General features: G+C 40.5%; 1 protein-coding gene across 1 annotated transcript in view; it reads left to right on the forward strand.

The window, feature by feature from the left end:
- Nucleotides 1-13,618, forward strand: part of herpud2 (HERPUD family member 2) — a 58,494-nt gene that overhangs the window by 14,716 nt on the left and 30,160 nt on the right. The window contains exons 2-3 of the mRNA XM_059973448.1: nucleotides 6,560-6,637; nucleotides 7,846-7,956. Coding sequence (XP_059829431.1) covers nucleotides 6,560-6,637; nucleotides 7,846-7,956 — 189 coding nt within the window. The remainder of the gene's footprint in view (nucleotides 1-6,559; nucleotides 6,638-7,845; nucleotides 7,957-13,618) is intronic.

Below are 13,618 nucleotides of genomic sequence, written 5' to 3' on the forward strand. Positions count from 1 at the left end.
TTTGTGGCAGCAGTACAAGACTTAATAAAATTTACTACACATTGAAATTTAAAATAAAGTACAAAAGGGGAATAATGAAATAGTGTTCATATACTGTTAAGAAATTGATGACAGAGAGGAAAGAGGTTCATAAAATTTGACTGAATTTTCAGGCTCCTCTACTTACTTCCTTCCTGATATTAGTAATGAGGAAAGGGCATGTCCCAGATGGTGAGAGAGTCCTTAATGATGAATGCTGTCTTCTTATGGCACCATCTTTTGAAGATGCCATTGACGATAGGGAGGCTTCTGCCCTTTATGGACCTGGCTGGGTCTACAATCCTCTGCCGCCTCTATCAGTTCTTTGCTTTAGAGCCTCGTAAGCAGGCTGTGAACCAAGCCATCAGAATGCTGTCCATGGTACACCTGCAGAAACTTGCTAGAGTCTTCGGTGACATGTCAGATCTCAAACTCTTAATGAACTATATCTGCTGGCATTCTTTGATTGTATCAATATGTTGGGTCCCTGATAAATCCTGAAATGTTGATATCTAAGAATTGTAAGCTGCTCATCCTTTCCACTGCTACACCCTCTTTCAGGACTGTTGTGTATTCCCTTGACTTCTCCTTGAAGTCCAAAATTAGTTCCTTGGTCTTACTGACATTGAGTACAAGTTTGAGATCAACCAATTAATCTGTCTCACTCCTGTACACCACCTTCTTGGCATCTTAGATTTTGCTGCCAACAGTGGTGTCACGGTGAATTACTGTGGTTCAAATTGGGTTTTCATTTATTTCTGTGAGGATGATTTACAACAAATGTTGCTTGTAAAAATGGATTTGTATGGATCTGAAAATGGTATCCTAGTGATGTATTTATTTTTGTAGGAATCATTTGGATTTTCATTTCTTTCATCATTTCAGAACACCTGAAAATACTCGTCAACCAATGAATTGACAAGTGTAATAGTCTTTGCACATTGTGCACAGTACTGTTGGATAAATGACTGATGGCTGATTTTAATGTTTATGGAAGAAGATTAAATTTTGGCTAGGCTATAGATCTTGTTTATCTTAATGAGATTTTTTATCTGTAATGAATAGTGGATTTGGAAAAGTATGACCTTGTACCTTTATTGTTCACTTACGCTGCAGTTTCTCCGTAGCTGTTGCACTTACTCTGAATCCTGTTGTATCACTTTGTTTTGCCTCATTGTAGGGTGTCATCATTCTGTCTGAATGAACAGTATGCAAGACAAGCTTTTCACTGTATCTTGGTACATATGACAATAATAAACCAATCCCATATTACTGTGCATCTGTGATACAGAAATATTGCCTTAGAATATGTGTTCCAGTCTACTCCAATTATCTGGGTTTCCAGGTGTCTTACAAGGGCCTCACATTCTACAGGCTGTCTCACATTAGGATGGGTGAGATATTTAGCATGTTGAGCATTTTCTTGACTATTTTTGCATGTGTTTGTCTTTTCCTGTGTAAAGGGTATAAGTTACTTAATGCCTTCTTGAATGCATCTTCTCCATTTTAAGGCAAGGAGAACATGACTTTTTTCCAAGACAGCTTTGAGAATGTCCTTGAAGTATTTTGTCTATTGGAGCTCTTGCCCTGACACGCTCTGAGTAGAGACTCTACTTTGTGTGTCTAAAAGTAGACTTTAGGGCTGTTCTGATATGAGTTGGGACTCAATGCAGGAGATGTTGGCCTCCAGGAGAGGACCCTGATATTTATTTCTTTTTCCTTTCCAAACATCGGAGATTTTGTGGCATTGCATTGGTGGTACCTATCCAGCATTGCGATTCATGCTGTAGGTTACAGGAGTCTTGCACTCTCTTTCAAAGATACAGCATTGTTGGTGCATTGGAAGCAATAGCAAATGTCTGTCTTGACTGAGTGATGACATTCAGGTAAATATTTTTAAAGTGTCACTAACTAACCAGAGATTAGTGTGGATGAAGCACTGTTCTTTAATAGGAGCATCTGCCTACTTTTTTGCCAGGGGCAAGAATAAGAGGGAGTGCCTCAATCTTGGGGCCCCCGGATCCCTTGGTTAATGGTAAGGCTCCATGGCATAAAAATAGGTTGGGAGCCTATCTAGAGAGTGAGGAAGTGGATGATAAGTAGATTCAAGAAAAGCAAGAGATATTTTCCTTAATTCTGCCCCTACAAGTACACACGTAGAAATACAATAACCCAATAACCCAATATCACATCCATTCATATTGAGAGTTAATGATGGTGTTGTGGCGGCTCATTTCCTAGCGTATTCGAACCGACTCACAATTAGATAGCCTACGGGGGTTTGCGAGCACAGAGCTTTGGAGCCTCTTCGCCATGGGGGGCCGGTTGACAGAGGCTTAAAAGTGAGGCTGAAGTTTTCGAATAAAGTTTTTTCCTTCGACTGCAGTTACCGACTCCATGTCGTAATTTTAGCGCTGCGTGTAGCACACCGCTACAGTGTTCTAAAAATACTGTGGTTTTCTCTAGCTCAAAGCTGCTTGCACTGCTGTAATTGAGTGCAGCAAATGGTAGTGTTCTCACCAAAAACTTGAATGATTCCTTTTAGTCAGAACAAAAAGTATACCTTTATTGTTTCAGTATAGAATTATGGAAGTTGTGTGCATTGATTTAAGGGCCTCATTAAGAAGCTATGATTCAATTATTGACTGGCTGCTCAGAGGGGAAAGAACAACTCATTTTTGAATTCAGTTTACTCCACACTTAATCTAATGCAATTTCTTTTCTCTCCATTTTTTGTTTTGAATGTTGTACTGACTAGCGCCCATAGAATATTACACTTAATTCTATTGTCTTTCCTAATCTGACAGATTTGCATGAGGAAGCTCTTATGGAGGATTAGTATAAATAGACCAATGCGTTTAAATGCTATTTTTCATATTTCACAATAAATTTATCAGCCTTGGATTATATTTATTTTCCAACTCTGAAGCAATCTGATCTAGTTCAGAATTAGTCATTTAATAATTTGACTAAACCGACATCAACCAATATTATTTATTACTGTTTGTATTAAAAGAATCGAGACTCAAGTCCCCAGGTTCAGCTAATGAGTGTAATATATGAAGTTAATATAGAAGTGAAGTGGGTATGCTGATTTTTTTCCATAATCTTTAAAGTTATTCATGCTATTATTCATCATTGCAGCAATCAAGCATCTGTTATCCTAATTGTAAATCAGATCAGAGCATTGTCAAATCACTTGAGAGTGAATTTGGCTTTACAATAGGGACTTATTTTCTTTCTCTTTGGAGATTTTTTTTAAAATGCATGCAACAAAGGAATTGGTATCTAATTGTTTTTCAGTTGCTCTATTTCTTTTTGGTTACGTGTAATCAAAAACCTGTTATGTAATATCTTTTGGCTGTTATGTAATGACACAAATATTTTAAACTTCAGATTTTTAAAAATAATTCCTTTCTTGTAATAATTTGTACTTGAAGCTATGAGTACCTCATTTGTTTAATTTTAACTATCCTGCATTTCCTGGCAAATTGCTAAATTTCTTACGGAAACTTTGACCACATACAGCAAACATTCACTCCTTCTACAGACTCTAGTGAGAGCTGAGTTCTGTTTGCCTTGTGTTTGAATGGTGAACACTGTGTAATACTGGCATCAATATAAATATTGCTGAGCAGTTTTTTAAATTCAGTTGTTTTTCCTGTAGATTGTAGAATGCAACAACGAAGTACATCTACTCCCAAAACTCATGCATGAATTTAGGGGGTGGAGGGAGGAGAGGTGAATGCAGCACTGATATACAGACATCTGAGCAGCCATCATTAAGTTATGGAAGAATTCAAAATGGTTAGGGTGCCTTGTTTTCTTTGACATTCAGGTCATTTGTATTGTTTACATTGCTGTATCTACTGCAAACTTAAAGGGAATGCTGAAAATGTTCAGAGAGCAGCAAACAGAGCCAGTGATAAAGACTGATCCTCTTTGATCAAGATACAGGCTGGAATTTTTTTTGATTTTCTTTGTTCTGATTTTTTTATAATTCAGCATTGGATTCTAAGTTAGTTACCTGGTTAGAAGGTGAAAGCATGATCTTGAGGGTTTGGTAAAGTGTCAGAGACCAAAGGCTGAGAGTTCACAATGGAAATAGGCTGATGGACTAAAGTGACAGTTAACTGGAAGCTCAGTTATAGCTGCAGACTAGAAGGAGATGTTTACCAAATGGTTATTAACTATCTTTGGTTTCTCTAATGTAGAGGAAAATCACTTCACAAATACTGACATAATGATTCACTTGTACCTTCCAGTTTGCTGTTCACGACTGAATGTTGGTCAGTTGGAGCACCTCCATTCACTTGTATCATACAGTCTCTTATTTTCCTTCCTGACAGTTATTTTTATTCTTCCTACTCCTACCCCTTGTGTGCAAGTTAAAATAAAATTTGTCTTTTTTTCTAGATTTTCCTAGTTCTGATGAAACATCATCAAGCTGAAATGGCTTCTTCCTCTAAGGATGTGCACTTTTCTAGCATTTCCAAATTTCTATTGTAATGAGTTATTAAGGAGGAAAGTGTCTGGACAACACCCAGGAGTTGACTGTTAAACCAGTTCTATGTGAAACCCCTTTTTACTGGGTGTCTCTGGAAATGCGGCTCATTAGCCCCTTGGTAACAGCCACTGGGATCCATGGCAAAAAGCCTATCTTTCTCGGGCTTTGTACGTATACGACTTCGGTCCCACCATATCTGGAAGTTGAGATGTCTTGCCCACCCAAATCCCAGTCTGTGTGATTTACTGCCCCCAGCAATCACTTGTCAGCAAGGAATAACAGATCATACACTGCATATAATTACCAAGAACTGAATAAAAAGAACACCAAAAAAAGACCCAATAACAGTCACATGGGCATAGTGGAGCTAAAATCTTCCAGAAGCTGTTGTTTTTGAAGTACACACTGCACCTTCTGAACGTTGCTCGAAATCCACCTCAAATAAGTAGGCTCTCCCTTGGGCGTATTGGCCCTTCCTCCTTAAGGCCATTCATCTGCACAAGCTACCTTTTGCAACCGGAATGGCATCCTCAACCATCTATCCTCCTGTCTTCTCCCAGCTCCTGCCAGCAAAGACCTCCACCCACACCAGTGTCCCTCATAAAACCTCTCTGCCCAGCATTCTCCAGAACCTTCTTCCAATTCCACCATCCTGACTGGCTGAGACCACATTCCGAAATTTAACAACAAAGTCTTTTATCTCAGCTCAAACCCAAACAGGCTGAAAGCAGAATAGACTGCTCTGACAGAACTGTTAAAATGAAATGCCTACAGCATAGCAGCAAAAGTCTTAACCACAACATTACATGTACCATAAGAATGTCAAACAGCACAATACTCCACATGTTCTCACCATTTCTATGCAGTCAAACAGAGACAGTCACATCTTCTGGAGATACCCCTGACATTGTTCCCTTGCTATTGAGTCTGTCCTTTCCCCAACCCTGCTGGCAGGCAAAATGGGATTGCTTGGAATCTTAGTTTCTCTTTTCCCCAGAGTCTAAAGCCTCACATTGTCAGCAGTTGTTTATTTCTACATCTGTCACAATACCCACGCATTTTTTCCCCAGAACTTGGCCTAACCTGTGTCATTTAGAAAGATGGAAATTAATCCGGGATAGTCCTCATGTTATTCCTGCTGAGAATGTCCCATTGGCTGTAGTATATCCTTAACTCATCAGTGTGGGTGGTCTTAATGATGTTGGTTGCTTGTGCATGTTTTAGATTTCTGTACTGGAAAAGCTAATTTTCCGTGGAACCCAACAAATAAGCCATGCTTCCTAGGCCAATAAGCCTTTATTTTCCAGATGTTATTAACGTCGATCATTAAGCTCTTACAGAAACAATGAGAAAAATATAAAATAATTCACCATCAGTTCATAGTAAACTGATTTCAACTATGGAGGGAAATGAACAGTCAATATTTTGGGCTGTGACCCTTCACCAAATAAAGCTGTTTTCTTGATCAGTTTTTGTTCTTTAAGAGTAATCGCAAATAAGCAGCTGCCCCTTTTAACCAATGGACTAGTTAACTGAAATCCATTGTCTATCTTAATCTGTAGAATGAAAGGAAACTTGGTTGCATTCCATTGTATTTCTCAACCCCAGTTAGAATGGTTGGTCCTTCCAGTATTAAACTTGGAGACTAGAAATTATTGTTCCTTTAAGGAAATTAATCTGCATTCATTTTATTCCTACTAGAAGAATTTTTTTTTCAGTCGGAGCCAGCATAGAAACTTGAGCAATTAATTGAGGCAATGTTATTTTGTTGGAGTTGTAGGCTTCTGAATGAGATGGTAAGCTTTGTCACTGTTCTGAAAGAGAAGGGGTACTCTCCTGATGTTCTGAACAACATTATCTCCATCTGTTTTATCAGAGCTCAAATTGAGAGCTAATTTTGCATGCTTTACTGTAGCGGTTACTTCAGGTAATTCATTGTTTTATGGTGAAGTTGCTATTCTGTAAAATTCCTTTAGAATTTGCAGTGTGTGGTTGCCACAAGTAATGAATGTGTCCTGTTTGTTCTCTCCACAGTCCACCAAGGATCAGAGACTTGTATATTCTGGAAAGCTTCTTCATGATCACTTACAGTTGAAGGACATTTTCAGAAAGGTAATTTTAAACCTCTCCTTGTTGATGACCTTGGCATTGGTTAATATTCGGTGATTGTAATTAATAGATGGTCACCAATTTGGTTTTCAGCAGTTAAAGCTGTAGCAGCCTGCGTTTTTATATTATGCTTACACATTGTGATAGCTAATATGCTGTACAGCATTTCAATGCAAGGGATTGGACAGTTAGAGGAATGGGTTCATATGGTTTCATCTCTATTTAGGCTACGTCCACACTCGACCGGATAAATTTGAAAACGCTGGTTTTGCATAAAAACAATAGGTGTCCACACCAATTTTTTTTGAAAATACCTCCGTCCACATTAAAATGGGTATTTGGGCGAATCTCCTCCTCCTGGGCAAGCGCAGGACACATCTACAGAAAACAAGTGACATGTTTGGTGCGTTTGTGCAGTTACAGACTAGAAACTCCGAAAACAAAATTGCCAAATGACGGACAGCTGTGGCTCTCGCACAGGAGGACTTAAAACTAAAAAAAAAACAGATACTGGAGTGTATGGAGGCAAGCGACATGGACAGTATGACCCGGCTGATGACGAACATTGGAAAAACTGGCCAACTCTGTTGCATTAATAAAGCACCTTGTTAAATGTATAAAACATGTCTGCATCAGTGTTATCTTGTATTTCCATACAATGTTACATTAGGCTGTTACACATCTATTGTCAGAAGTACTTGCATAAATGGGTAAACCACTTTCATACAAGCAAGGACAGAAAACAGGGCAAAGTGAGTATACTTATTCAGTAAGTTTTGGGTCAAAGTATTTGGTGAGTACATTTCTAAACTCTTCTGGCTTCAGTCTCGTTGCTTTCTGTTCTGAAATTGTTAGATTGTATGGGGGTTGCTTTCAAGAAAACAATGAAATGCCGCCATCTGTTCCGGCAGGTCATGACAGCGTTTCTAGAAATCTCCGATTACCCCATCCACACTGCTCCGGCCAATCAGTGTTTTCAAATTTACACACTGGAGGGCATTTTCGAAAAGCTCCATTTTTTGAGGGAGGAAGATGCCGTTTCAGTGTGGACAGAAGGTCAGAATGAAGAGAAAAAGCTTTGGATACGGATTTATCTGGTCTAGTGTGGACGTAGCCTTAGTGGCTGCAGTTCTCAATGTTTGACAACAAACATGTATCTTATTGTTTTTCCTTTCTACCATTCTCCCCTCTCACTTATGTGTGTTTTGCAGCAAGATGAGTATCACATGGTTCATCTAGTCTGTTCTTCAAGGTCTCCTTCAGGATCACCAAAACCCAGTGACAGGAACAATGGAATGACAATAACCAGCAGTGGTACCATGGTAAGGTAGCTGCAACAGCCATTATTGCTTCACTTTTGGCTCATGGTACATGGCTCAGAAATTGGGGTGAGTGTTGTTTTGGTAGTTCACTTTTTGGTTTCCGTGAAGTAAGTAAATATCACTTACGAGAAATCACAGGGTGCAATATTTAACATAGTGAGGCACAGTTGCTAAGGCTCACCTTAAAAACTGTCTTCATGATTAGAGTTTAATCCTGATTTGAGGTGTGCATTTTGGAGGAAACTACAAAATCTTGCATAGCTGAGGCATATTGAGGATCAAAGGTATTCCCGAAGGTTGCATAACAGTTGGGTGAGGTAGTGAGGAAGACATTTAGATATTTCTGTTCATTATCTCTGGCAGAGAAAATAAGAGCAGGAAGCTGTTTTCAGAACCATAAAACAACTGGAGTAGTGTAGACAGTTCTAGTTGTTGCACTATAAAAAGATTTGCTTGTAGTGGAGAGTGTGCACACTGGAATCACTTGGATGGAAAACCTCAGTTATGAGAGGTCAACAAATTTGGATTTGTTTTCCTAGCAGTACAAAAGCCTGAGGCATAACCTAGTTGGTCGACGCATCTAAAAGCGGCATAGGTAGGAAGAAGTGCAGAAATGCAGCGGGTATAGATTTAGGGAAAGGGATAGGGGATCTGAGGAAGAATACTTCACACATTGGATGATTGGAATCTGGAATGCATTGTCCTGAGATGTGGCGGAGGCAGGGACTCTAGAAACATTTAAGATGTTTTTTCTAGAATGCATAGGTTTGGTAAATTTGATTAACAGTCAATGGTTAAATGAGTCTGCTTCTGTGCCGTATGTCTGACTGTGTTTGTACTGATTTTAAAATAAAACAAAAGCTGTTCATACTCGACAGATCAGGCAAACCCTGGGAAGTTGATATTTCAGGTTGATGAACTGTCACCCAAACTATGAAATCTTGAAAAAGAAGCAGAATGCCAGAAAGAATAAAGGTCCTAGTGGTGTTGGTAGCATATGGCAGAAGGTGGTGAAGACCTGTTCATCAGACCTAAACCTTCAGTAAGAGGTGTGAGTAGAGGGTAAGGAATGAGAATTGAGTAGAGCACAAATCGAGGAAGAGTTAACCAACTTCAAGATCCGCATCCAGTCCTCGGTTATAAAAGTCAAATTGTTCCTTTTCCCAATTTTCTTTAATCTTAAATAAATGACTCTTATCCCATTGTTATTATAAGTTCTTCCAATGGAACCCTTCATCAAAGGGTTTTTACTCATAATAGTATCTAATAGGTCGGCCTCTAATATGCAAGGAAAATTACTTAAATATTTGAATCATTGATTCAATTTAAAATTGTACATCGTTGTTATTTGTTGAAGGAGAGATTGTCTAAAATCTTTCCTAATGTTAGTTATTGTGATGTAAAACTGAGACAGCTACACTGACACACATGTTTTGGTCTTGTTCTGTACAGGAACGGTTTTGGAAGTCAGTTTTTTCTACAATTTCTAAAGCACTTAAAATTAATTTACAACCTAACAAATAAACTGTGCTCTTTGGAATAATGCCTCAAAATATTTCTTTGTCTGACCAACATGCTATTGCGTTTGTTACACTGATAGCTAGGAGGGCCATTCTGTTGAAGTGGAAGGATACGTCGGCTCCCACTCTGTCACAATAGTTCTCTCAAGTGATGTTATGTCTTAGTTTGCAGAAAATTAGAAGTCGAGAATTGAGGAGAGAACACAATGTGCTGGATCTATGAGGTATATACACTGTTGGAAATCCAAGATAACTCAAGAAATATCTGGAAGGTCAGGCAGCATCTGGAGTAAAGGGAGAAAAAGTTAACGTGTAAATGACCTTGAATCTGAACTGGCTGATTCTGACACAAATTGAGAAGGCTGGTTATATGAAATTGATAAATTCATTGAGTCTGGGCTGTAATTGCCCAGACAGTAGGTAAGCTGAATAAGATGGATAGAGAACTAAAGTGAAAGATAACTGCAAGTCAAAGTATCCTTGGGTGCTGAGAAAGATTATTTGCAAAATGGTTGCATAGTTTGTTTGATTTCTTCAATGCAGGAAAAGTCACATTGTCAGTACCAAGTTTAGTACACTAAAATGGAAGAAAGATGAGTGTATAGTTGATTTGCTTGTAAAGTGTGTTTGTACCCATGAATTGTGGGAGGAGGAGTAAAAAGAAGAGGCTGCATATCCTGTGATGGCAAGTGAAGGTGCTATGAGAAGTGGATTTTGGTGCAGGTATAAGAGTGAATCAGGGAATTGTGGAGAAACAGACTATTGAAGCTGGCAGAAATGGTAAAGGATGCACTAATTGTGCAGGGGGGTGATGTGAATAGCAAGAACAAGGGAAATCGTATCCCTGCTCAAAGAAGAGGAGTGGATAAAAGCAGAAGTGTGGCAGCTAGAACAGGCATATCTAGGTCCCTGTCAATGGCAGAACAAAGGAAGCCATGGCTGAGGGGGAAAAAATTTCAGAAGCACCACTTTGGGAATTGTTGTCAGTAGAATAGATACAGAAGAGTTGTCTAAAAACTGGGAAAATGAAATGGGTGAGAAGAGATGTTATCAAGATAGTTGTGCAGTTATTTTGGATACTGGCTGCTAACTTGGACTATGATGTGGAAATAGCAAAGAGAAATAGGAAAGGAAGTATCAGATGGAATATGTGAAAGTGAGAACAAGGTAGAAATTGTTCGCAAAAATGAAGTTTTCCATTTCTGGTTGAGAGCAGGGATGTGTAATCAAAACAATATATTAAAATAAGAGTTGGATGCAGGGGCTTGAATTTGATCTGAAACAAGTATTTGTATATCGCCCACAACTGGGCATTTCTCAACAAGTAGAATCTATTGCTGTACATTTCAGCTTGAAGGAAGAGTCTGAGGTTTAAAGAAGTTCTTCATTGTCAGGAGTTCAACCAGTTGAGGGGGCCATCTGGAAGAAAAAATGGCACCTTTATCTGGTGTGAGATGGAGGTGCAGAGTGATTGGATACCTATGCCGTAGTAGAGGGTATCAGAGATGCAAAGTTGTTGGTAAGAATAAATCGGGTAAGGTGTGAAAGGATAGAGTTAAGGTAGGAAGAAATAAGTTCTGTAGGGTTAAAAACAGATTGAAGTGGTAGTATTGCCAGAACAGCCTGCCTGTGGATGTTGGGGAGCAGGTGAAAGTGGATCCTAAGGCAGGAAGCTGTGAAGGAAAATTCGAGGAAATGAAGTCAGTGACCTTCTAGGAGACAGTAATCTGATGTTTAGTGAAAGGTCTCTTCTCTGGCTATCCATCCCATAGGATGATGATGGTCCCTTTCAGTCAGTTAGTGGGGTTTGATTTGTGCATCCTGGAGTGGCTGTACAGGCCGATCCTTGACAGCCACTGCTTGCCACATACTTGGCAGGAGAGGCCCGGAGGGGCAACAGGGGCAGAAGCTCTGTTGTGGCACCTCATGTGTCTTTCCTCTGATGGCTCTGAGCTTGTTCTCAGCAGCGTCCACACCTTTTCTGATGGCGTCCCTCCACTGTGAGCGATCTTGAGCCAGATCCTCTCATGTTGATGAGACGATGTCAGCTTTCTTGAGGCTCCTGTGCAGAACATCCTTGTACTGTAGTCACTGGCCTCCTCATTTTCAGGTACCACTGGACAGTTGGCTGTACAGGATGTCCCTGGGTAGTCTTCCGTCAGGCATTCTGACATGTCCTGCCCAGCGCAGTTGGGCTGACATCACGAAGGTTGAAACTGCTGGCATTCCGGCTCGAGAGAGGACTGCGGCATTGGAGACCTTGTCTCGCCAGGTGATCTTCATCAGAGAACGTAGGTGACACTGCTGCAGTTGGTCAAGCTGGCATAAATGACTCTGATATGGGCATCACGTCTCACATCCGTATAGCAAGGCTGATATGACAACAGCTCTGTATACCTTGCACTTGGTGGCCAACCTGATGTTCTGTGACCAAACTCGATCTTTCAGCTGACCAAAGGCAAAGCAGGCTTTTCTGGTTCTTGACTCAATTTCCACATTCAGAGAAGCTGAGGATGTTATTACGCTGCCCAGGTAGCAGAACTTGTTGACAGCATTGAGACAAGTGTCATCATTGAGGACAGTTGGTTCTTCGTAGCTTGAGCCAGGAACTGGTTGGTACAAAACTTGCGTCTTTTTCAGGCTGATTGTCAGTCCGAAGCTTTTGGCCGCACCGGCAAACCGATAGGTGATCTGTAAGTCTTCGAGAGAGTGGGTAACCAGTGCACAGTCAGCAGCAAACTGTAGCTTATGCACCACAATGTCCCTGACTTTTGTATTTTGCTCCCAGTCTTGCGAGGTTGAGGAGCCCACCATCAACCCTCATTTGTAGGAATACTCCTGACTTCGGGTCTGATGCGGCATCCTGAAGAATAGCTGCAAAGAATAGTCCAAACAGAGTAGGAGCCAAAACACAACCCTGATTTACACTGTTGCTGATGGGAAATGAGTCTTACAACTCACCACACGTGTTGATGCGGCCTTCCATGCTTTCATGGAACTGATGGATGATGTTGGTTAGGCGTGGTGGCAATCGAATTTTGGTAGGAGCTACCACAGGCCACCTCCACCAACAGTGTCAAACGCTTTGGTTAGATCAACAAATGCGACAGAGACTTCTCTGCTGCTCAACACATTTCATTTGGAGCTGCCTCAGTCCAAGATCATGTCCATTGTACTATGGCCTGTTTGAAAACCACACTGTCTTTTTGGAAGGATGTTGTCACTGATGCTGGACACCAAGCATCTAAGGTTGATCTTCGTAAGGCATTTTCCAGCAACTGACAGAAGAGAGCTGCCATGGTAGTTGTTGCAGTCTCTCTTGTCTCCCTTGTTCTTGTAGATGGTCACAACTGATGCATCTTTGAAGTCTTCTGGTAGTTCTGTAGCCCCCCCAGAACTTTGTGAACAGCTGGTGCAGGCATGATGTCAGTATCCATCATACTGATAGATCTTGGCTGCGATACCATCAGGTCCTGGGGCTTTGTTGGGTTTTAGCTGTTTGATTTACTCTGACTTCGTGAAGAGTAGGGGGAGCATCTAGCTCGAACAGTATGGGTCAGTGAAAGGTATCTGTGACTGTCTGAGAGCTGGCTTTAGGTCACTGAAGTTGAAATCAGCTTGCCAAACGATAACTCTGTGCTTGTTTTAGGCTTGATGATGCTGTGTTGGTTCTTATTGAATGGAAGTTTGGAAATGTGGAAATTTTGAGATGGTCAGTGTTGTAGTTGGTAGTTAGTGAAGAAAGGCCCACACGTGGTACCAGGCTAAAAAGAATTCTGAAAGTGGGAGAGAGTCTACAATCTTGGGTGGTGACAACTGGCAAAAAAGAGGGCTAGAGAAGAAGGCGGCAGCAGAAGTGATGGTGATGGTTGTCTCAAAGTACTTCACTGATTTTAGGCTATGTTCTTTGAAATTTCTTGGAATTTACATGGGAAGTGTTGCCAAGTTTTCATTGTGTGAAATACACAGTAGGCTGAACGGTGCTGTGTGTAGGATTTCTGCCTCAGCTCTGGTAACCCAGAATTCAAAACTGATCTCTGGTGCTCTGTGTAGTTGGGCCTATGACCATTTAGATTTGCCCCAGCTGTTGCTATTTCCTCTCAAAACCCAATCTGGTTTGGTAGGTTAGTTGGCTACAAAAT

Source organism: Hypanus sabinus, chromosome 1 (assembly GCF_030144855.1).
Source record: "Hypanus sabinus isolate sHypSab1 chromosome 1, sHypSab1.hap1, whole genome shotgun sequence".
Taxonomy (NCBI): domain Eukaryota; kingdom Metazoa; phylum Chordata; class Chondrichthyes; order Myliobatiformes; family Dasyatidae; genus Hypanus; species Hypanus sabinus.